The sequence below is a fragment of the Rhododendron vialii genome, chromosome 5a (assembly GCF_030253575.1).
Source record: "Rhododendron vialii isolate Sample 1 chromosome 5a, ASM3025357v1".
NCBI lineage: Eukaryota > Viridiplantae > Streptophyta > Magnoliopsida > Ericales > Ericaceae > Rhododendron > Rhododendron vialii.
In genome coordinates, this window is record NC_080561.1 from 39,304,522 (window position 1) to 39,330,662 (window position 26,141).

The following is a 26,141-nucleotide window of genomic DNA, read 5'->3' on the forward strand; positions in this document are numbered from 1 at the left end:
TTTAGGAACGTGTTCGTTTTGGATCCCGAAACTCAATTTCGCTTTATGCATACGGTCTCGGTCTCTCATACGTTTTTCTTCCGTTATTAATCTCATTTTTCTCTCTCCTCCTCTCCACTTATTATCCAAAAAATCTCCCTACAAACTTAAACCAAACAAACTATTAGAATTCCGAAACTTGAAATTTCAAAATCTTGTTGCTCATAGTTCGGCCCCCGCATTCATGACATCCTGGTTCCGTCTTTGGGGAGAACACGAAAAATTGTTAGGTGATCCTAGAGCATCGCGAAGTAGTAGTGTCACATCATACTTCTCTGGCATACATTCGTGCGGGGTCCAAGATTTAATGTAGACACTATACATGAATGTTTACGGATGATGGTGCTAAGTAAGTCTGTCAATGGACCGGATCCAATCTGAAAAATCTGATCCGAATCTGATAACGTCAATCCGATAATCCGGTAATCTAAATACGGAACGGATTAAATTTGTTATCAATTTGATCTGAACTTTTATTTATTTTTTAAAAATTTAAATTTTTTTATTTTGAGAAATTTTTTTTAAAAAACTGTATTTTTATTTAAAAAAAATTTTTGGCTAAAATTTTTGAAGTAAAAAAGTTTTGGATCAGATTCGGATTTTCAGATCGGATATCCAATTTTAAGGATTTGGATTACTACTATCGGATTTATGAAATTCAGATTCGGATTGAATTTGAGCGTTATCGGATTCGGATTTATCGGCTTCGAATTCAATTCTGTCCATTGACAGACCTAGTGTTGAGGCACCACGTGACGGCATCATCTCAAGATGACCGAATAATTACTCAGAAAACACGCTTAAATCTTACATCACTACGGCCCCAGAAGTTGGACTAAAAAAGATCAATTTAATGCAGCACGTTTAACTTGCTCTATACTTGTTACCTTCTTGGCAAATACATTATGATTATGCGCTGTGTGTGTTTCAATCCACTTTCTGGGAAAAAGTTAAAATCAGCTTTGAGGTGACTGCGTCGAGAGGTTTTTTTTTTTATAATCCAAGTGTGTGGGTTAACTTGCGCACATCTGAACTAATTCTGAACGTCCAATCCCACCGTCTACTTGGGTAGAGCCCAATTAAAATCGAAGCAAAGCTCCGTACAAACTCACTAAAAGAGTTGATAACACCTGAGATTTTCCAAACTTGAAATCTTAGACCATGCATGCAGTACTATATATACCTTGGAAATACTTTGACCTATTTCTATGATTGTTGTACAAAAGCAATACACAAGGGAGTACACGATTGTCGTTATGCATCATATTTGAGTATCATCCAATGTAGTGATTTATAAGTATCCGAACCTCCAAACACGCTAAAATGATTCATGTAATTGTGTCAAAGCAAGTTAAGATCAAAGAGGATATGAACTTGCAAAAAAATATTAATGCATGTACGATAATGTAGTACACAGACTAAACCTTAAAACACTTTTAAGTCTTGAGGAGTCCGATACCTAGGCAGTCAACAATAATCACCACCAGGTTCTCTGCTTGTTCAGCACCAAGTCTAGCCAAATTATCAGCGCTTGGGTTGGCTAGACGATATATATGTGTGGGAGAGAGTGGCTCCAGTTCGCGTCGAAAGCCTTCTTGAGTTTTTCAACTAGAGCTTGACGAGGGTGTCAGTCTGGAGTGCCTTCCTCCATAGATAAAATAGATAGATACCCCCAATAAATCTTGAGCCCCAATAAATATGAACCTTTAGATTGAAAAATGGATAAATCTGAATCATTAGATAAAAAACCACTCAAAAAAACAAGGTGGTTTTATGTTTTTCCAAAAAAAAGAGAAGAAAAACCAGTTTACTTACCACACAAACTAGCTTTACATATCATTTCTATAATCACACTTAATATAATGTATGGTCACAATTACCATGAGTGGAATTGAACCAATGGTTGAGATTGAATAAAAGAGATCCACGGTTAAAAAAATGAGGGTATGAATGCCAACGAAACCGGACTGGGACATCATAGCCGTATCCATATCTTTTTTTTTGATCCTAGATACTAAGGGTTATCATTTAGCCCGCTGGCTTGAGGCTCGCCCAAAGCCCGCTCGGGCCCGGGCAACAGGTGGCTAGCCCAGCCAGAAGTCTTCATGGGCCGGGCTTACGCTTCGATATTTAAGCTTGACCCGCCCGCAAGGCCCGCCCGATAGCCCGCCCGGATAGCCCATTAATCACACAAACCCACTTTTAAGCACACATGCACATGGCATATGCCGAATGGCAAACCACTTTTTTGCCCATTGTTTTTCTGCCATTGTTTTGTGTGTTTGGGGACTTGGGGCCACGTGCTAGTGCAGGTGTTAACCCTGCAACAGCTCTTTTTCCCCTTTTCCAATTCTATTCTGTTGCGGATCAAATAAAAAAAAATTCTATTCTGTTTTTTCCTTTCCGTTATTTCCATTTCCATTCTCAGGTCAAGACTCATTCAAAGATAAAAGCAAGGGCTCTCCCTTCCCATTCTATTCTTTTCTCCATCTTCCTCAAAATCTCTCAACTCTCACTCTCACTCTCACTTTCACGGTCTCACCTCACCTCAACTCTGAAGTCTCTCACCTGAACAGGGGCCTCAAGTCTTGAAATTTTGAAGCACCCAATGGAATAACGCAGATCAGCAAGTACTGAAAAGATGAATGGTGGTTTCATGTTTTTTCATTTTTGGTATAGGAAAACCGAAAAAATGAATGGTGGTCCCAATACAATTCTAGCCTGCCCGCCAGCCCGCCAAGTGGGTTACCCGTGGGCTGAGCCTGGGCTTCAATTTTCAGGTACATAGTTCGGCACGCAAAAAAAAAGAAGCCCACTCGGCCCAGCCCGTGGACGGGCTTGGTTAGTGATTTGGCGGCCCGACCTGGCCCGATGATGACCCTTACTAGATACTTCCTCTGTCCCTTTTTAAGTCCTGCTTTATAATTCCAACTTATTAAAAAGACATCATCATTATACCTTTCACATTAATTTTTTCTTTCGCTTTCCCTATTTACCCATCATCATTATACTTTTACTCACTAATTTTTCAAAATGGAATATATTTTTAGAGACTAAATAGATAATGCATCAACTTTTACGCATTAATTTTACAAAATGAACACTTATTAAGAGACAATCCCAAATAGAATACTGAACTCTAAATAAGAGATGAGGGAGTACATATCAAGAATGCAACGGTTTGATATCAAGACAATATAGAAAGTCCATTGGCAACTACCCAGGAATGTCCCCTTAACCCCCCTTCCCCCCAGGTGCATGAATCTAACTCACACCCCATCTATATAAACCCCACAACACTCACATCCCCTGACTCAAAACACACCCATTTCATCTCTTGTATTAGTTCAAAAAAAAAAAAAACACCACTAAATCATCAGAAAAAAAAGATGCCTTCTTCTTCGGTATCCATAATCTCCAAATGCACAATTTCCCCAGACCACAAATCCCCAATCAAGAAAACCCTTAAACTCTCTGTCTCTGACCTCCCCATGCTCTCCTGCCAATACATCCAAAAGGGCGTTTTGCTCTCACGCCCATCGCTCCCTATCGATTCCCTCATCTCCTTCCTCAAACTCTCTCTATCCACAACCCTCTCTCACTTCCCCGCCCTCGCCGGCCGCCTCACCACCGACCCCGCCAGCCACGTCTACATAACCTGTGATGGCTCCGGCGTCGAATTTATCCAGGCTAGAGCGAAACACCTGTTTATCGACGACATTTTAAGCCCTCTCGATGTTCCCGTTTGCTTCCGAGAGTTCTTTGCGTTCGACAATACTCTCAGCTATTCCGGCCACTACAAGCCCTTGGCTGCCGTGCAGGTAACCAACCACATGACTGGCCTAAAATTTTACTAATTCAAAATTTATTTCCATAACCTATTCTTTTACTGCACTTAATACAACTACACAACTCTTGAGCCTAACCTTTCCGATCTATGTCGTTATGGGTATGGTATGTATACTAATTACTCCACCATTTACCCGTACCTGAAGGCACTTCTCCACGTACCACAGCACGGATACGTACCAATACCGATGTTGTATCGTCAACGTCACGGCAATTCAAGTACTCAATTTGGAGTACTAAACTTATGCATGCTACATTGTTCATCACACGTCCAACCGAAGAAGGAAATTAAATCGTCTCTTAACGATAAGGTACCTCAAGATCAAAAATATAAGTTATGGTAAATTCAATTCTATCTCCCACCCAAATACACAAATAAAGGGATAGTCAAGCCATGATGGGAAAATGAACTTCCAATGATATAACAGCTTTGAATCTTTCATAACACAATGCATAGGAAATGACAAAGTCTAATGCTCTGTTTTTTTACGGCCAGCATAAGGACCCAAGTGTATACATGTGCAAGTCATATGAGCATCCAATTGCCCAATCAGGGAGTGTCCTTGAGGAAAAAGAGGTCATTTCAAAAAGAAAATAAGGAGAAAGAAGGGTATTTACCATGCAATTATCCGAAAAATAGTGTGCCTTCTAAGGAGGCAGAATCTCCTGTCCCAAAAACCTGTGCCGAGAGGTTTTCCAACCGGTAGATTTAAAACATAAAATAAAAAAAAATTCATACAATTTAATGGCCGAAAACCCTACCAGCACAGAGACATAGAAATTTTCGGAATTGAGGAAATTGAACTCCTAAGATACGTATAAAGTTTGAAAACTCCTAGCCCGTGTCAACAAATATAAGACCGGCCCATACACATGTTTGCTTCGGTTTTGATTACCGTCCTACTAGTGAACAATAGTTAGAATTGATGCACATGATTATTCATTGAAATGCCCATAAATTAGCCTACATATGTCTTAGTTTAAAAAAAAAACACACACACGGAATACACCAAAATATTTGAACCGTGACTTGTGGATGACTTTTGGTAAAGTCTCGCCTGACCAAATATCCCTGGCTCCATCGACGCAGATAACCGAGATCGGCGACGGAATCTTCATCGGCCTGGCCGTCAACCACGCCGTCACCGACGGCACCTCCTTCTGGAACTTCTTCAACACCTTCGCCGAGATCACCAAAGGCGCCACCAAAACCATCTCCAAGCCGCCAAGCTTCCGCCGCGACACCGTCTTCGACTCCCCCGCCGTCCTCCGCTTCCCCAAGGGCGGCCCGTCGGCCACATTCTCCGGCGACGAGCCGCTGCGCGAGCGCATCTTCCACTTCACCAGAGAATCCATCCTCAAACTCAAACTCAAAGCCAACCAAGACCTAATCGCAAACGGCGTCACCAACGGAAAGGTAACGGAGTTATTCAAAACCGGAAAGATCAATCCAACAGCCGAGATCTCATCATTCCAATCCCTCTGCGCTCAGCTATGGCGGTCAGTCACGCGCGCGAGGAATGTAGAGAAGGGTAAAGCGACGACTTTTCGAATGGCGGTTAACTGTCGCCATCGGCTGGAGCCTCGGCTGGAGCCGCTGTACTTCGGCAACGCGATCCAGAGCATCCCGACCGTTGCTTTGGCGGGAGATGTTTTGTCTAACGATTTGCACTGGAGCGCGGATCTGCTGCACCAGAACGTGGTGGCGCACGACGACGCTACGGTGCGCCGCGGGGTGGAGGACTGGGAGAGTAACCCTAGGTTGTTTCCGCTGGGGAATTCCGACGGTGCGTCGATCACGATGGGGAGTTCTCCGAGGTTCCCGATGTATGATAATGATTTCGGATGGGGCCGGCCGGTGGCGGTGAGGAGTGGGAAGGCGAATAAGTTCGATGGGAAGATATCGGCGTTTCCGGGGTGGGAGGGAGGTGGGAGCGTAGATTTGGAGGTGGTTTTGGCGCCGGCGACTATGGCGGGGGTAGAGAGGGATGCGGAGTTTATGCAGTACGTGTCTTGAATTGGTGACGTGGAGTGGTAAGGGGATCGGGTCCTCTCCAGTTTGGATTTTGGACTAAAGAAAACTGTCCAAATCTGAATTGTGCATTAAAAAATTCAATGATTTTGATCTGTTCAAAAACTCTTTGCGTAGAGATTTCAATTCTTCCGGTAAAGAGTCTCTTAACAAAATCAAATCATAAATTCCAATATTGAATGGTTCAGATTGCGACTGTCGCTTCAAAATCAAAACATAAATTAGAGAGAATGTGTTCCCGTGGCAAGAGCAGAGTGGTGATGTGGATAAGTCAAGGTGAAAATTTTAACTGTCTGTAACTGTTTTTTTTGTGTGTAATTTTAACTGTGGGATTGAATACTAATTTTCTCTCGAGACGAGATTTTTGTGCAATCCTGCAACCGATATTACACAAGTACGGGATACAGCCCGGGAAGAGGTTAAGAACTGGACGGCTGTTGATTTGTGGAACGGGATTGGAGTTTTGGAAAGCGACGGGTTTGTCCTCGTTGGCATGTGTTTGGACTTTTTAGGGCCACCAGTTGGTAGTTCACTAGTCGTCGAAATAGTTCACCAGTCGTCGTATGTACTATTTCCCTCATTTTCCACGTCCCGTAATGATTCACACACCTATGTTTTTCAAATATCTTGTACATATATTTTTATGGGGTTCATATCAGGTCTCACAAAATGATCCGAATCGTTCATATTTTTTTACATACTTTTTGGAGGTTTCCTGTAAAAAATCAGCTCCAACGGATATCGGTAAGAGCTTTCTCAGAAATCGTAGCACGAATCATTCTGTTTTGTCCTACAAATTCTAAAAAAGTCATTACCAATATCCGTTGGAACTGATTTTTTTACAGGAACCCTCCAAAAGGTATTTTAAAAAAGATGAGCGATTCGGATTATTTTTATGGGACCCCGATATGAATTCCACAAAAATATATGTGCAAGACATGTGCAAAAAACATACGTGGAAGCAGCATGGTTGTTCCACGTCGCTGTAAATACAGAAAAGCTACAGGTACAACACTTGCTACACAACATCTTTTGAAGCAAAATTGGATGATTCGTAAACACCCTTTTCGATATCGGATTGAGGTGATTTTTTACAGGGACCGTAAACGACGCATTTGGAACAAAATGAGTGGCTCCGTTCATCTTTAAGAAATCCAAAACGAGCGCAAAATAGATCTGTGCATGGTTGTTGTGCAGCAAGTGCTATAACTGTAGCAGAGTTCCTGTAAATAAGGAATCTTCAACAATTGAAATTTCAAATGTTTGGGCTTGTTCGGTTTGGCTTTTAGGACCAGTTGGATAGGTTCTCAAATAGTTGCACGAGTGAAACCCACGCACAGCTAATACCTTTTCTCAGCAGCTATACATATACACTATTACACGTTAGGCTCTGTTTCGGAACAAAAAAAAACTCTTATTTTTTAAGAAGGCAATTTCAAATTCAAAAATTATGAAATTATTGAAATTTAAAAATATGCAATATGGATTTTGTTTGAAAGATCTCAATAAGATCTTTTATACAATGTAAAAAAAATTAAAAAATTATTTTTCATTTACTTTATTTTTGAGTTTGAAAATGTGAAATAAACTGCTTATTTTTTAAAAAGGTTTTTGGAACGAAGCCTTAGAAGACCGGTATAAGGCTACAATATGATCTAGTGTAAGAGCATGATCCACATCAAACTTTCTAAATTTCAAATCAAATTAGTCTCTAAAAACAACTTTTTTACTTTAACAAGTCACCTTTTATAATGCCTACTGTATCAGACTTTCTATTCTAACTTATGGTCTCCTAATACTTCTTCCGTCCCTTTTTAAGTGTCCTATTTCGTAACTCCAACTTATTAAAAATACATTATCATTACACCTTTCACATCAACTTTTTCCTCCACTTTCCCTATTTACCGATCATCATTACACTTTTACTCACTAACTTTTTAAAATGAAATCTACTTTTATGGACAAAATAGACAATGCACCAACTTTTACCCCCCTAACTTTACAAAATGGACACTTATTAAGGGACAGCTCAAAATGAAATACTGGACACAAAATAAGGGACGGAGGGAGTATATTATTTCCTTCTTCAAATAAAAGAATAATAATCAATCTGTCTCTAAATAAATATCCGGATCGCAAATCTAAACCTTTAAAAAGATGCATTTTTTTTGTTTAAAAATTATTATTTTTTCACAAATCAATAGATATCAATGAGTTTTTTCAAGTTGTGAAAAAAGTTTGATTTTTTTAACGAAAAACTGTATCTTTTTAAAAGCCTAGGTTTGCGAGCCGGCTATTTATTTAGAGATGGAGAGAGTAAAATTGTAAAAGGGAAAAAAGTGAGGACTTGTTCACAAATAAAACAATAAAATATTAATTAGTTTGTGAACAGTTCGTCGCCTCAAATAACAAGCAATCGTAGCAAAACTAGAGAATTTTGCAAAGTAACGAAGAATTCCATGAGACTGGTGCATCTCAAATTCGAGTAGTTTGCTCGCTACTCTAGTGGCAGAAGTAGAATAAAGAGGGAGGTGTGGAAGCTCTAATACCGTCACCCAAGTTTAGCCTTCATGTTTGGCAATACACTAGAATGAAGAGCCTACAGCTCACACAAGCCCATGATATGGTTCTCTTGTCCTAAGATAAATTGTAACTCCCGCAGAACGTAGTCACAAGTGACCTAGACTCTGGCTTCCAGGTCCCGCAAGGTGCCATGCAAACCAAAGAAGCACACTCAGAGTGGTGTTGTCCCTGATCAGAGCTCATTGAGTTGACCGGACACGTCTCCCAAGTTGGCCAACATGTTGAGGTCTCGATGATACGTGAAGATTGTTTTATGCCACAAGGAAGGTGAAAGGGTGTCTATTCGCTGAGACAGCTAACGAACATCAACACTATATTTCCAAAACATTTTGGATAGGACGTTCTTCAGCTTTAATTCGCTTCTTTCATCAGTTATCAATTCCCACGCTCTCATCTCATAAAAAATGGTTAATAGATTGCCAGAAACACAAAACAGGGAAAAAAAAATCGGAAAAAACAAACATAAGTAATTGCTACGTACTGTGCCAATTAGGGCGTAAGCTACCACCAAGGGACATTGACAATTAAATTTTGAATCCTGTAACAGGTAAAGGGGAGTTGTAACTAGTAGTTTCAAGCACGGAAGAGGGTGACTTTTTACTTCACGGTACTAATGGATAGGCACGAAAAACGACTGGGCTGGGCCTACCTCCATCCCTAGAGGAGCCATATGAGGCGGAAGCTCCACGTACGGTTTTGAAGCAGAGCCTTTCCAGCAATGGAGCCTAGGGACCGATATGATGATTAGTTTAGGTAGGGCGGTCGACCAGAAAATGCAGAAGAGGGTGACTCTTTATTTCACAGTGTTTGTTCCGAAAAATGTTACAGTTGGCCTAGGAACGGCGAGTAGTGCAGTCCTAGGCCTGATGCGGGCGTGCCAGGGCTGGATTGCAGCCCAAATTCGTATCAAGGCCTGGAAGCCTTAATCTGACTTCTAACTGGACGAAAGTGCACGGCCTAAGGGTGGAGACCGTGAGGAGGTTCGTGGTTTGCCTTTGCGGGCTAAGGACTTAAAATTTCCTAATCGTGTAAAAAATGGAAAGAAAGGTAGAGCAAGGCCTAAAACAGAAATAAAAGGACTTCATTAACGGTTTAATAAAGTCTGACTACAAGGAAATGAAATAAAATCTAGGCTTGGCTAGATTGAACGGGAAACTAAAGATAATTGAAAAATAAATTTGCATAAGCCGGGGGCTTGATGGTCGTGGACCCTTGCCAAGGCCTTCAACTCTGGTATTTATAGGCAGATGTTCCAGGTCTTGAGCTGTTCAAGCTGCTTCCACAGGCCTTCATGCATGGCTGCCAAGTGTCCCTTTTGAGCTGCTTCAAAATGCTCCAATGAGAGGCTATTCTTTGATAAAAACGTGCCTTTTACTCCAAGGAAATGGTAAAGGCCTGAAAAATCCTTCTTTTCTGCATATAACTTTGAAAAAGGGCAAAGAAAATTTTAGTTTCTGTAGTATCCAGGCCATTCTGAGCCCACCACAGCTGCAGACCAATACTTCACCAGGCCTTTCTTATCATTTTATTGGACCTTGCATACTTGTGGGCCCTCTAAATCCTCTGAGGTTCATCTTTTACGGAAGAAGGATCCAGAAACAAAGGATTAACCAGACCTGGATGAGCTGCTTATAAGCAGCTTGCTTAGGTCTGCATGAATCATTCACCAACAGCCCCAAAGGCTGCATGTGTGCCACCTGTCTCTGGCCTTGCTTCATGCTGAAGAATGGGGTCCCATCAGTTCAGACCTTAAGCTGCTTGTGAGCAGCTTACCCAGACCTGCCTATCAGGAATATTCTAGGCCTTTGAGCTGCTTGTGAGCAGCTTGAGGCCTTTAAGCTGCTTATGAGCATGAATGTTTATAAAAAAGGGATATTTGGGCCCACCAAGGCCAAAAACGCAGGCTTGGTTGAGCTGCTTGTGAGCAGCTTATATGATGTTAGATATAGGCCTTTGAGCTGCTTGTCCAGGCCTAAGCTGCTTGTGAGCTGCTTGGGATGTCTCCATGCATGGTTGCCACGTGTCTCAAGCCTTGCTTCATGCTAAAGGATAGTAAAGACTCAAATCTTGAGCTGCTTGTAAGCAGCTTACCTAGATCTGCCAAACAAGAACATTCTAGGCCTTTGAGCTGCTTGTGAGCTGCTTAAGGCCTTTGAGCTACTTGTGAGCAGCTTAAGGCCTTTGAGCTCCTTGTGAGCTGTTTAAGGCCTTTGAGCTCCTTGTGAGCAGTTTAAGGCCTTTGAGCTACTTGTGAGCAGCTCAAAGCCCCCTCATTGCTCATTAAAGGCTTTAACGATGCTCTTAAAGTAGTGGGCCTTTCATCAATTGGGCCTGAACTTGTTGGTAAATCATGGGCCTTTGCCCAATGTAAGCCTTCTGAGCCCAAGCCTGGTGAGAAAACCAAGGCTTCTACCAATTTGGACCCATTTCTTAGGCCTTTGTTACTTCTAGGAATTTGGGTTAGGCCTGGACGAAATACTCAGGCCTGGTGGACTGATTCAAGCCTTAGGCCTTTGACTGATTTAGGCCTATATGGAAGGCCCATCATTTCTTAAGAACCGGCCCTAATTCGTGGGCAACTGGTCGTAAGGTCTTTCAAGGCTAGGGCCTCGACCCTCGAGGCTACCTTTTACCCCGTAAATTCATTTCCTAATTTTTGGCCAAAAATGGGTGTAAACACACAGTCACAGGGAGAATATAACCAAAACTTCAATGCCCGGCCATGCTTCTCCTGGAAAAAGTTGTGTAGCCATATCCACCAAGATGGAAGCCCGGCCAGCTCATTCAAGTACAGCTGCAGCCCACTGTACGAAGCCAAAAGAATGAATTTTCGATCTCTCATCCGGCCAGTACTTGGTGCTAGAATTAAGGATATGATTTAGTCAATATTTGATTTGGTCAATATCCTTAATTGTGTAATCTTATTTTATGCCATAAGTGTAGAATATTTCCATGTAATCTTGTATTCTTTCCTTGTTAATGTTTGTACTATATATATTGTACAACTACGATGAATGGAATTATCAGAAAATTACTCCACAATTGTGTTTATTTTCATGGTATCAGAGCCACCTTCAATCTCCTTTTCTTAAACTCTAGGAATTGAAGTAGGTCCTGTATTCACAATTGTTGGTGTTTCTGTTCATATCATTCCGCTGCAAAATTTTCTTCTAGTGCCGTCATGGCTGAAGTAAGTGGTGCTAAATCACCAAAGAAGAACGAATCTTCGACTATTGTGTTTGGTCTCCATATGCAGGAAACATCCTCTCTCATCACTCCGGAACGGCTGGACGGTACCAATTATGATCCAAAAGCAAATCTAGCCACAACCCTTGCATTCACTGCTAAGTCTGGTATGTCTTTTACTGGAAATAGTAATTGGATAATTGACTCTGGCGCAACAGACCATATGACTTGTGATCGTTATAAGTTTAGTCATTTATCTCCTAAATGTTCCAAAGCCACTATCACCACTGCTAATGATGTATCATCTCCGGTTATTGGAGTTGGTACAGTTCCATTATCTTCCACGTTAAAAATCCATGATGTCTTATTTGTGCCGTCGTTAAATTGTAATATTCTCTCTGTGAATCAATTAGCCAAATCTCATGATTGTGTTGCTCTATTTTTTCCTACTCACTGTGTCTTTCAGAACATCCATACTCGGGATAAGATTGACAGTGGTAGACAAATGGGCGGATTGTACTATCTTGAAGATGGATTCCAACAATCCGATAAAAAAGGGCACGCTCTTGTGGTAAATGGAGATTCGATGAATAAAAAAAAGGAGGAAATTTGGTTATGGCATAGGAGATTGGGACATCCTTCCTTTGGCTATCTTAGGAAATTATTTCCATCCTTGTTTCATGGATGTAATCTTTCAGATTTTGTTTGCGAAACTTGTGTGAAAGCAAAAAGTTATCGTACTAAATTTCATTTGAGTGATCATAAAACAGATTTACCTTTTTCATTAGTTCATTCAGATGTTTGAGGACCGGCCCCAATTTCTACTCTTAATGGGATGAGGTGGTTTATAACTTTTGTTGATGATTGCACTCGCATGACTTGGGTTTATCAAATGAAACACAAGAGTGATGTTTGTTCAATTTTTCGCATGTTCCATCAAATGATAACTACTCAGTTTGGTGTTCCAATAAAAGTCTTTCGTTCTGATAATGGTGGTGAGTACGAAAAGAAAGAATTGATGGAATTTATGCACTCTGAAGGGATTATTCACCAAACATCTTGCACAGATTCTCCTCAACAAAATGGTGTCGCAGAGCGAAAAAATCGACATTTATTGGAAATTACTCGGTCTCTTTTAATTGGTGGTCATGTTCCTATTTACTTGTGGGGTGAAGCTTTGAATTCGGCGGTCTATTTAATGAACCGTACGCCATCCAGTGTTCTTAATTTTCGAAGACCATTGGATGCCCTTTCTGACCATTGCACTCTCCCACCGGTAGTACTTCTGGCTCCACGAATTTTTGGGTGTGTGGTTTATGTTCATTTGCATCCTCGCCAACAGACTAAGCTTGAATCTCGTGCTTTGAAGTGTGTTTTTGTGGGATATGGGAACAATAAAAAAGGCTACAAGTGTTTTGATCCAAAAACTCGAAGGCTTTATGTTTCCATGGATATTACCTTCCACGAGACCGAACTTTTTTACAGGGCGCCAATTCCTAATTTACCATTTCCAGGGGAGAATTCAGACGAAGTGATAAATTATGCAGAACTGGAAGCATTTTTTACCTCAGAAAATATTTCTTCGTCCGGAGATTCTTCAGGACAGGGTGAATTTTCAGATGAAAGGGAAGAGTTATCGGTTGTTGAACCAGAGACGTCTCATACTGAAGATAATGCTCTTCATGATAGTACAATGCCTCCCAACAATTCAACACAACCACTGAGCCAGTCTTCTTCTGAGATTCCTCCAGAGGTATCCACTAACCCTAACTCCACTGGTAGTGATGATCTTTTTTCTGAATCTCAAGTGTCTCAATATCGTCTTCCGCCTCGTTCTAATCGTGGTGTACCACCTGTTAAATATGAGCCTGATCCTAAATCCAACGTTAGATACCCCATTAGTAATTATGTGTCTTGTCAAAAACTGTCCAAGTCATATGCGTCTTATGTGCTACAGTTATCATCTGTTCCTATTCCTAGTAAAATGCAGGAGGCTCTAGCAGATGATAGATGGACTCAAGCCATGGCAGAAGAAATGGCAGCGCTTGAGAAAAATGATACTTGGGAGCTTGTGACTCTACCGAAAGGAAAAAAGACCGTGGGATGTAGATGGGTCTTTGCGGTCAAGCATAAAGCAGATGGGACAATTGAGAGGTATAAAGCTCGATTGGTTGCGAAAGGATATACGCAATCTTATGGGGTTGACTATCAGGAAACTTTTGCACCTGTTGCCAAACTTAATACAGTTAGAGTGCTCCTGTCTTTGGCGGTGAACCGAGATTGGCCACTTCTTCAGTTTGATGTAAAAAATGCTTTTTTACATGGAGATCTTACAGAGGAAGTGTATATGGATCCCCCTCCAGGTGTGGAAAAATACTCAGATATTACAATGGTATGCAAACTTAAAAAGGCGTTGTATGGGTTAAAACAGTCTCCAAGAGCTTGGTTCGGTAGATTTACCAAGTCTATGAAGAGCTTCGGATATAAACAAAGCAACTCAGACCATACGTTGTTTTTAAAGCATCGAATGGGTAAAATTACTGCTTTGATTATATATGTTGATGACATGGTGGTGACAGGAGATGATCAAGAAGAAATTGAGAGCTTACAACGACACTTGGCCTTAGAGTTTGAAATGAAACAACTTGGAGATTTAAAATACTTTCTCGGAATCGAGGTAGCCCGCTCAAAGAATGGTATTTTCTTGTCTCAACGAAAATACGTTCTTGACTTGTTAACTGAAACAGGTATGCTTGGATGTAAGCATGCAAATACCCCTATTGAACAAAATCACAAGTTGTTTAATTGTTTACATGCAACTTCTACTGATAAAGCAAGATACCAGAGACTTGTGGGAAAATTAATTTACTTGTCCCATACTAGGCCAGATATTGCTTATTCAGTATGCATAGTAAGCCAGTTTATGCATGATCCTCGTAAACCTCACATGGATGCTGTGGAACGCATATTGCGATATTTAAAGTCTGCTCCGGGTAAAGGGTTATTGTTCAACAAGAATAATCACTTGAAGGTAGAAGGTTACACTGATGCAGATTGGGCTGGTTCATCTGACGACAGAAAATCTACATCAGGATACTTTACTTTTGTAGGGAGCAACCTTGTGACTTGGAGGAGTAAAAAACAACAGGTGGTAGCAAGGTCAAGTGCAGAAGCTGAATATAGAGGCATGGCTTTTGGAGTATGTGAGTTACTATGGTTGCAGAACTTGCTTAAGGATTTGGGTATTCACTCTCAGGAGACAATGAAGCTGTATTGTGACAACACTTCTGCTATAGAGATTGCTCATAATCCAGTCCAACACGATCGGACGAAGCATGTGGAAATTGATAGGCACTTCATTAAAGAAAAACTTGAAGCCGGAATCATTGCTTTCCCGTTTGTGAAGTCTGCAGACCAACTAGCCGATGTCCTTACCAAAGCTGTTGCCAGCAGTGTTTTTAGTCACTCTTTAGACAAGTTAGGCATGTGCGATATACATGCTCCAACTTGAGGGGGAGTGCTAGAATTAAGGATATGATTTAGTCAATATTTGATTTGGTCAATATCCTTAATTGTGTAATCTTATTTTATGCCATAAGTGTAGAATATTTCCATGTAATCTTGTATTCTTTCCTTGTTAATGTTTGTACTATATATATTGTACAACTACGATGAATGGAATTATCAGAAAATTACTCCACAATTGTGTTTATTTTCACTTGGGAGTGGATACCTCCGTATCTAACCAAATGTCCATGCATATTACATCTAGTGCAAGGGCGGAATCCGGAATTAAATTTACCTGGGCTAACCCAAATTACATATATATAAACCAAAAAGAGGCAAACTTATATATAAATACGTAAATGTTCAAAAAGAAATAAAAGAGAAGTAAATAAAAAAACCGTACACTATCGAAGTTGTACCCTACGATGTTTCACAGAATAGAAATCATCTATTATCGAATTTGACCGATGTCTTGGACAAGATCTCTTTCGATGTACATAATCATAGAATCCGCTAGAAAATCATCCTCCATTTTGTTGCATAGATCATTTTTCACATTCTTCATAGCTGAAAATGCTATTTCCGCTGTAGCAAGGACTGGGTTTTTTACACGACTCCTCAGGTAAGGGCAGTGGTTTTTTAACCCGAGTTGTTAATAAGAGTATACTCCTTACTCACCGATTTTGGAGTATCAGTCTAGCCCTTTCGCCCAATCAATTTTCTTCATCTTGGTCATTCCTTCTTCTGGCCAAAGAGACTTCCGGAGAAAGGTCCGGCTTAGACCTCAATAGATCAAAGGAAGCCTCATTACTCACCGGTTGAAATCGTCGCTTCAGGTTCGGGCGTTTGTGCGAGGGAGGGAAACGAACGTGGATGACGACAATGGAGGAAAACAATATATGGGGCTGAGGCGTTGTGTTTTGTTTGCTCGACAATTGGGCTGGGCTGAAAACAAATGGGATGGGCTAAACATAAATGGATTGAAATTTTACATATAATTTTTTTTTATTTTTTTTGGTTTTTCTTATTTTTTTTGGTTTTTCGAAGCCCAATTGGGCTTCAGCCTATGACAGCCCACACACTTCCGCCATTGATCTAGGGTAAAAACATTACAAGCAATACATACCTTTGGAGTAGATATTTTGAAACAAGTCCAGGACATGGGGCAAGACTAGTTTTTATCATGGGTTGACCTGGCGAATTATCGTTTAAGCGTACATGGTAAAACTAGATAATTCTAGAGTTTGGGAGATGGAAAGCTCGGCAAAATTGCTCTATAAGAGCATGTACATCAATTGTGAGCAAAAATGACTATGAACAGTACATTTTACCTACCTATTTTCATCGAAAATCCCGTCCCACTTGCAGCAGCCTCTCTACTTTACCTCATCCCAAACCGGCAAAAAATATTATAATAGATACAAATAATATTATAATATTATAGTAGAGAAAGGGACCAGTGAGAATAAGAGAGTGGGAGGGAGGTGAGAGAAACAAATAATATTATAATAAATACATTGTGAACAGTGGCTCGTTATATACACCGAGCATTTTTTGTGAAGGAAAAATGGCTACCAATTTGCCGAAGCTGGTGCAGCCTGTTTTTGTGTCCTAAATTAGCTAAAATACCTAAAAGTGTTCATTTGGCTACTCTTGTGTACATGCCCTAAATAGAGCTATGTCTCACTTTGGTAATTATACAATGAAAAAGCACTTCTCTTGTCCAAATTCTTTCAAAATCTAACTAAGCAACCCAACAGACCAAGACTGACCAGCAGACCCAAATCCAAAGCCTTTTTCGCAAGCTTCGTAGGCTGCCCGTGGAACAAAGAATTTGCCACTTTGGTGTCAAGAAAAGAATGCCAGTCAGCCTTTATTTCTTTCAACGAAACCCGATCATGATCAGCTCTGTCGATAAGAGTGTACATTTAGATATACAATAATAAAAAATAGCACTGTTGGTGAGAGGTTGGGTGGCTTCGGCCACCCAAAGGTTTTTTGAAGATGAACACAAACGGGAGCAAATCTGAAGGTAAGAATGGTGTCATTAGTGGCGCTGGGGTAGTTTTAAGGGACCATTTAGGTGAACTTAGGGGGATTTCTTTACAAAACTGAAAAACATAAATACCCCATTAGAAACGGATAGTCTGGAGCTCTTGATTTGATCGGTGAAGGGGGAGGAGGGACAAAGTACTCACCACCTTTCGCAAGGTGTTGATCCTTGCGGGTCACCTTGGTGAGGGGGTGCGGGCGATTCCGTTGGAAGCGCGGACATCTCGGGAGGAGGTGGGGAGAAGGAAGAGCATTCCTAGCGAGGGGGTGCGGATTCTCATTTGATCAACAGTCATCCACTTTGGGTGGAGGGGGTGATCGTTGGGGTCCACTGATAGTAGTGGGGTTCATCGTGTAATACCCTTTGTTGTGATGGATATTTTTGGTATTTCCTAGGAGTCTCTTATGTTACTTATGTTTCTCTTGTACCCTAGTGTAGGGTGTGTGTGTGGCTGACTTTTTAGAGAGAGATAGGAGAAAGAGACAAGAGAGAGTAAAGGATAGAGGGTTAGGGTATTGCTCATCGTAATCTTGTGTTTATAGCTTGAGTTGCTTGTGTGCTTGCTTGGTGGTGTTCTTAGGCATTACCCAACAAATCAGACATGCATATATTTTTACAAAAAAGCCGAGTGTAACTTGGGATTAATTTGTTCGTGCCTAAAGGCAATTACCTGTACGAAAATACTGTACTAAACAAATTTCTCATGAGTGCTAAAGTTCTCATCTGCCAACTAAATGAAGCTTTCAATATGGCTAAACGCATTCCAAACTTGACAAGACTCTGAAATTGTAGAAGCCTTCTCTTTGATAAAAATAAAAATAAATAAAACCTTGGAAGATTTTAGTTCTATCTGTACAAATTAAAGCTTTAGAAATGCCAAAGATGTGCATGCGATACTTGAAAAGACAATATGATGGTTGAACAGCATTTGTTGAATCATACAAAGAATGAAACGTCTAGAGCCATTCGATGCACATGGGTTTACATGCATTGAACGACTCTGGACGCAATTGTATCCAAAATTATGGTCGAGTATTGTGTTTGTAGACTTGGGGATATGTCAAGGTGAGAAGATATTGCGGGGAAGGAGGTGTGTATCGAAAATTTCTGTAATTCTGTTTCTGTGCAATTTCAACCATATGATTTAACAATGATCTTCTCTCGAGAAGAGTTTGTTGGTGTTCACTTCTTTTCTCCAGTTATTTTGTTTGCAACACAAATGAAAGTCCTAAAAAATCACAATACTTCATTAAAAAAAAAAACCAGGTATGTTACAGACAAAGTACTAATGCAATAAACAATCAGCATCCCCTGTTTATTGCACTGAGCGTACATTCAAATCAATGAATTCCCCTAGATGCTTAACCACAACCCAACAGACATCGAACCTTGCGGTCCACTTTATACAAATCAATACGTCCGATGCAAGCAAAAACAATTGAACAGGCATCCCACAAGGCCATTGAAATCCCCACACTATTTTTTTCTGATTTTCGAACCCAGGGTTTACGATCAGTACATCTCTTCAGTAGCTGACTTCGGGCGACTGGAAAATACGCTTGAAAAGCCACTGGAAAGGTCTCAGAAGCTGCGCTCTCTTTTTCTTCCAGAACCAAATGGCAGCATTATACTGCTCGTTGCGGATTGTCCGGGTGGCAGCCCTCCAGTCGTACTTCTCCATCTCTTCGCGCGCAGCTTTTCCAATGGTTTCTCTTAGTTCAACATCATGCAACAACGGCTTCAATTTGTTCACACAGTCGTCGATATCTCCTGGACTAAAGCAAAACCCGGTTTTACCCTCATGGTCCTCTGGAATTATGTCTATGAGTCCTCCTGCGCGTGCTGCGACCACAGGAAGTCCTGATGACATGGCCTCTAAAACGACGAGCCCAAGTGTTTCTGATTCTGAAGGCATCACGAAAACATCTCCACTGGCGTATGCCTGAGAGAGCTCCTCACCTCCCAGCATCCCTGTGAATACCGCTGGCATGCCACTAAACAGCTTTTCAAGATCCTCCCTGCCAAAAACCAACCATGCAAGATATTTTGAAGGAAAGTAAATATAGGTGACCATCATTGATGCAAAGTCGAACAATTTAGTCATCGTTTTTATCAAAAGCAGTAAACCGGGCAAGCTTAATTTTTGACTTGAAAATAATCTTGCATAAAACTGGGTGACAGTTTCTAATGACTGCAGTTGACAATGAAAGTACCATTTTTTCAAATTTGCCAGCACATTGGCAACAACACCTCAGAAGCAGTTTAATAACGCAGAACAAATATGTACAGATCGTTTCCTTTGCAAACTCTATAGCTTTTAGAAGATCATGGGCAATAAGTAGTCTATGTGACTATTGGGTATACCAGGTTTGGAAAGAAGTCTCAGGATTTCTAGATCTAGCACCCCAAAGCATGTTGCAAAACTTAGTCCATTCATTAGACTCAATTCCATGATCCAGATTCCAGGCGACTAATTGGTGGTTTTCAGTACAACCCAAAGACTTCATAGAGAATCATAATAACTATGTAGATGCTGCAATCAGTTACCTGTATGGCCCATCTCCGACAAAAGCAATTCGTGCCTCTGGAAGCTTGTCCATGACACTGTTCAATCATACATCCCAATAGTCAATGGTTATTGTTGAATACTAACTACGAAGCAATCCACAAAAGTGCAGTGCTTGCTTATTGTAAACAAAGGAGAGTGCAACAATAATTTCAAAATTGCTGATCCGTGTAAATTGTCAAAAGTACAACTTTCATGATCGGCTGATCTCAGAGAAATGGTGCTAAAGAATGAGGAAAGGATTTGACAGGCATTAGGCACTCTAGAGTTCAAGCATCATTCTATTGGAGATATAAGAGAAGTACCTTTTGAGCAAATCTAAACTCTTCTCAACACCTAGTCGCCCAACGTGGACTATCAATGGCTTCTTGGGCTCGCCATTGCTGATTCAAAAAGTACATCATAATATTATCAGAAGTAACACATATTATGTGGCAAATGAAACTGCAAGGAATGAAGAAAGGTCCTACCTTAATCTTATCCGCATTTCGTGAGAACGATATTGGGGATGGAAGCTTTCAGAATCAACACCCTTATTCCAGAGACGAATTTTATTACCTGAAGACAAAACAAAGAATCAATACGTATTCAGCTGAAGTGCCATTTTTACAAAATGAGCATATACTACTGTTAGAAAAAACGCCAAATACCACCAAAATACATCTGAATCAGAGGCAAAAATGGGAAGTTCACCGTAATTACATTGACCGAGTTACCAACTAAGCAAGAAATATTCATTCACCTGCTGTTACTCTAGCTGCTTCCAGCTCCTTTGCAAGGGCAGCTGATGGCACTAGTGTAAGGTCAGCTGCCCTATGAAGAAATTCTGTAGAGAAAAGATAGCAAATAAAAATTACTAGCTGACCGATAAGAAAAGCTGGAACCAGTGTCAAGTATTGAAAATTCACTTACTTATAACCAACCACATAGGTGCGACCAACCAACTAAAGGTATATCTTGGTATGTATCTGCAGGGCAAAAAAGGAAGTCAGGCTCAACGAAAATAAAACTCGAAATTCAAATTTCTGACAATGCTATGGCTTTGTAATGAAATGTTACTGCAGGGTTTTCTACTAAACATTTCTCCTTCCTTTTTTTGCATTTGCGGCTATCTACTAGTAGAAGAAAGATTAATTTAATGAAAAGCATGCGAAGAAGTCTCTAAGAAAAATGAGCTGGGGTACTACTTACACTGGTACATGCGTGTGATAAGACATCACTAAAGGCACACATAATAGTTTTGCGATAATGAGAGCGCCGAATACCTACAGAAACACAAACACAAACTGTCAATGACACAGAAGAAGAAAATTATTCGTTCATCAAAGACTTAAGGGAACGGTCGATTTTATAATCAAGCATGAAGAAGAGGAGCAATTGCAAGAATATGATACTCACCATAATACCGGGTGATGATGCATGTATGATATCAGGCTTAAAATTGGCAACCTCTGAGATTATTCTAGGGCTTAGCGCTAAGGAGAGAGGAACCTTTTGGTACCAGGGAAGGGGGAAGCTGCAAAATACAGATTGACATTATCAGAAAACACCTACATTTGTAGTCAGCCAAAGAGTACAATGCATCTGCTCGACACTGTGTATTCGAATTTGGAACTCATAAATTGGTACAGAACTTTTACTTCACCTTGACAGCACAGGAAAAGAAACTTTGAAGCAATAAGATGCAGCGAGAACCAAAAAAAGAAGTACGAGGACAGTGTTATAACAAGAATTTGGGAATTACAACCTTCGAGATCCAATCAATTTTGCTCCATAAAATTCCTGGGGAACTCCTTCATGAGTTGTCACAACCATCACCTACAACAGGTGTCCCGAAGCTATTTTATCACTTATCAAGTAAAGACATAGGTAAACATGGCTAAAATAAAAGTCCAAACAGTTAATTTGTAAACCATATCAGGTGTGGAAAGTCAAAAGAATGGCTTTGGCTGAGTAATGCAGACAAGTTTCATCCATTCTTTGAGAAAAGACCATTTCCCAACATGAAAACATCGAGTCACTAAAAGTTTGACATTATTAAAAAAAATAACCAAGAAAGAGGTAGAGTTCAGACAAGCATGATTTGTTTGTCAATTGACACCTTTCAAAAGTCAAAACAAAAAACACACTGCAGCTAAACAAAATAAAACTCTTGAGCTTCGTTAGCTTAACATGTGGTTAAACAAGCAGACAATTTTTACCACATAGGCCAGTAAAGCTTGTTACAATGCCTGAACTTGAAACATTCTACTCATCTCATCTAGGCCGAAGAACCAAAAGGCTTGGAACTCAGCTCACGTGGTCAAGAACTAAAAGGCTCTTCTTCTAGACATCACCACTGCAATCAAATAAAATTTTGCAAAAAGACAGGAATGTACCTCATCTCCCATTTCCCGCAGATACCTAATGAAATTCTGGAACCGATTCTTGTACCCGGAAACATAACTGCATAATCGATAGAAAATGGGAAAAGGTTACAGAACAGTCACCAATAACGACTTTTACTCTACTCATAAAGGTCATTTCAACAGTGAAAAATGGCATCTAAAATGCTTATTAAAAGAAAAAGAAGATTAATTGGCACTAAAAAATATTTCTGGTGACCACATTCCAATATATCCTGCTTCATATAAAAACTTCAAGGCTCTACATTTTTTGCACAATTGCATCTTATGAAAAACGTCAAAGAGGAGAGAAAACGAAAGGGAGAGGACGTCATAAGCAACAATATATTGAACTCAAGGTTGGCAGATGTACCCAGCATGAGTTTGTAAATTTTACACGAGTGTGACCCAATAGTTGAATTGTTATTAGTTGGGTATTTGGTGCCATTTTAATGGAGTATAATCAGGATATTTTACCTGACAGACACAAACTGAAAGACGAGGTGACATTTGGAGATATTATCAAGAGTTCGGCAGCAGAAATTAACGAAGTTTGCACATCATCAAACATAACGTAGGTCAAAAAGGGATTGCAAGAAGCGAACAACGAAACAGAAATACAAAAAAAAAAAAAAAAACACATTGGAAAACATCAACAGCACCGGTGTGTCATGAGAATCACATCAGAAATGAATATTTTAATTAGTTAAACTGAAGCACATATTGAATTGAATTCGTAAAAATAGGTAGCAAGAGATATAGGCAACTCAAGATGCTTATAGTTAATCAAAAGATCAGGTGAAAAGCAAACAGCAACTTTATGAAATCTACACCAATAACGTCAAAGTTTATAAAGGCAATGCATCACGGCTGCAGTATAAAACCACCCAGCACCGTGAAAAATAGCAATTTGTAATTCAAGTCGGTATGGAAAATATATCAATACTAAATCTGTCACAACAAATTCTGAAAACTAAAAGCATGAAAACAACAGATAATCTACCGGCTAACTTATGTTTAAGCATAACCAATAACCATCCTTAAATTATTTGTAGAGACAGCTCCTCAGAGTAAAATCCAAACTATAGGAAAGCGACTTCAAGATAAAATAAATTCCTGAAGTCAAGATGCCATGTAATACAAATAAACAACAGAATGACCAACAAATTCAGCACAAGCTAAGCGACTTCATCGCAACTTCACGACCATTCAAAAGTCAAGAATAAATCCCATGAAGCTACATGGAATACTCCGTAGAATTTATACGCCTAATTCGGTAGCCATGTTTGAACTTGCAAGTATCACACTTATGGTACAAAGGACACGCTAGGGTTCGCATACAAGTCATGAATTTGATATCATAAATCCACGCATCAAATACATCAGCTGAATCAGTAAGCTGACCAAGTCATGGATACGACTACAACTCTGTGAGACAAAATAGAACGCGAGTATCTGTTGCAGGTAAACTTACAATGATTCTCAGAAATCAAAATCCAAGAATATCAAAGCTAATCAATATTTTTTTCAGCCACACAGTTATTTTTTGCCCATATGGAAAAATCAGAAGGTATGCTTATGAGATGAACAGAATTTATTTACACCAAAACCATTGACCAACCAATGTCATTCGAAACCCGACTTATAAGGCACTAAAATCCATATCAACAACAGCCGGCAGGATGCGTTGCTAGAACTTCCTTTTACAAGCAAGAAAAGCTAACTCACCAAGGTTTTTTAACATATTCAGAATCTAGATTAACACCAAGCCAATTACTGTTCTAATTGACAACTCATAAAAACACAACACCAAATGAATACATCATATCCACAAACGCCGATTGCTCAACCTCATACCACTAGATTAAACCTAAGCACAAAGAAAAATGAAACCATCAAAATAAAAAATAGTCAACTTGACAAACATCAACAAGCAAGCAATTACCCAACTGGGTCCCCATTATCTGGACTTACTCCTATAACATGAGGAAACATAAAACCATCTAAATCAAAAAGCACCTCAAAATCAACAAACACCCATAGCTCAACCTCATACCACCAAATTCAACCCATCAAACACAAAGAACAATGAAACCATCTAAATTCAAAATCTTCAAATTGACTAGCAACATCAGACAAGCAAGCAATTACCCAACTGGGTCCTCGGCCATATTTCCACTGACCGTTTTCAGCAACAACTTATGGCATTTTACCAAGTTGTTCACATTAATCAACAAGTTATTGGTTAATGGAAACAACTTGACATTTGGCAAATTATTGGTTAGTCGAAACAACGTGACATTTTTCACAACATTTTTCAACAACTTATTGGTTAGTGGAAACAACTAAGACTTGTCAACAACAACAAAATCTCCTTAACTTATTCCCGTAGGGAAACACTTTTTATTTGGACTTATAGCTCAACCTCATACAACTAAATTCAAATCATTGAACACAAAGAAACATAAAACAATCTAAATCAAACAAGAAAGCAATTACCCAAATGGGTCCCCATTATTTGGGCTTAAAAGCAACACAAAGGTTCCTCATTTATGTATATATAACTAATTCAATAGTAGAATAAGGGACTCACGCAAAGGGGGAGGGCTCAACAAAGAGAGCAATACGTCGAGGCTTAGAACTGATTTCTGATTCGAGCAAAGGAGGCGGGTTTTCCTCCTCTTCATCCCTGAAGTCACTAATGGTCATGTTGTTAGTTGCAACACAAGTCCTCTGAATCAAACCCACACTACTGGGTCTCTTACACATCAAAGAAAGGGCAATGGGTTGTGGTTTTTGAGGGGGAAAACTAGAGATTTTGAGAGGAATGGGTTGTTTGGATGAAGATGGAGAGGAAGCAGAGGAGGAAGGTGGGGAGAGAGCAGGATTTATAAAGAGAGAAGTGGACATGGTTATAATTGCTGAGGTTATATGTATCGGTGATTACTTGTACAGGGAGAGGTGTGAGTTGGGTATTTGTTCGAATTCGGGTGCGTGTGGGATTTGGAGAGAGAGAGAGAGAGAGAGGCGGGGCCAGGAAGGAATCAAAGGCCATGGGGACTCATCTCAAAGGGATATTCTTTCCAGAGGGGCTGGAATAATTTGAGGTATTGAAAGTATATGCTGGTTTTCCAATGGGGACGGGAGGACACAATAATTGTAGATCCTAGAATTCCAAACGTGAAGTATTTCATGGGGAAAATGTTCATTGTTATCTTCTAAGTCACACAATGCGTGTCTTACGTATGCGTGCGGAAGCAAGAATTTGGGTGGAAGCGTGAATTGTTTTCAGAGAATGAAGATTGAGAACGCAAGCGTAGAGCAAAAAAAAAGACCGGTAGCGAAAGATACTACTGAAAAATTATACTAAGGGCTCACACTCCTCACACATCCACCGTAAATTGTGTGGATTTTACAGAAATGTAGGAGAATAATTTCCAAAGTCACTAGACAGCTGATATTACTAATGTTTGGGGAATTTTTCTTTAGTTTTCATCAAAATTTTTGGATTTACTTATTTATCTGTAACGTCGAGAAAATTCGAAAAAGTATAAAAATAAGAGCCAAAATTGGAAAGGATTCAAATTAGACGAAATTTGTTTCCAACTTCATCTTAAGTGAATTTAGCTTGTCAAATCTAATAACTAATGGGGGAATTTATCTCGTCCAATCCAATAATTAATAGGCGATTTTTATTTCAAGTCAAAACTTATGTACCAAAAATTTGGTGTACCCATGTATTAGTGTGTTTTTGGCCATTGAATTATGCATAGAAACATAAGTACAGAGAAATTTGGGTACGGAGATCTTAAACTCCTTTTATTTACCTATTTAATCGTTTGCATTGTGCAGCCCCGTGCTGTGCATGGCAAATAGCTGTCATTCCGGTCTCGCTCCGACGATCAGAAACGTTCACTTCGTAGAGCTCGTTGAGTAGAACAA

At 39.9% G+C, this 26,141-nt stretch overlaps 2 protein-coding genes across 2 annotated transcripts; one reads left to right on the top strand and one right to left on the bottom strand.

Annotated features, from left to right (window-relative positions):
* The first annotated feature begins 2,520 nt into the window (after positions 1–2,520).
* LOC131326685 (BAHD acyltransferase DCR) lies at positions 2,521–6,292 on the top strand. Its single transcript, XM_058359544.1, has 2 exons — positions 2,521–3,860; positions 4,979–6,292. Exons 1-2 carry the CDS (start codon positions 3,429–3,431, stop codon positions 5,903–5,905), a joined length of 1,359 nt encoding a protein of 452 aa, XP_058215527.1. The 5' UTR covers positions 2,521–3,428; the 3' UTR covers positions 5,906–6,292.
* A 12,177-nt stretch (positions 6,293–18,469) lies between these two features.
* On the bottom strand, positions 18,470–25,353 carry LOC131326299 (sulfoquinovosyl transferase SQD2). Its single transcript, XM_058359038.1, has 11 exons — positions 24,793–25,353; positions 22,194–22,260; positions 21,563–21,633; positions 21,214–21,331; positions 21,007–21,080; positions 20,728–20,783; positions 20,558–20,641; positions 20,286–20,373; positions 20,121–20,198; positions 19,797–19,853; positions 18,470–19,267 (listed from the first exon to the last, which is right to left on the bottom strand). The coding sequence occupies exons 1-11, from the start codon at positions 25,107–25,109 to the stop codon at positions 18,775–18,777; spliced, it is 1,503 nt and encodes a 500-aa protein (XP_058215021.1). The 5' UTR covers positions 25,110–25,353; the 3' UTR covers positions 18,470–18,774.
* Positions 25,354–26,141: the final 788 nt, after the last annotated feature.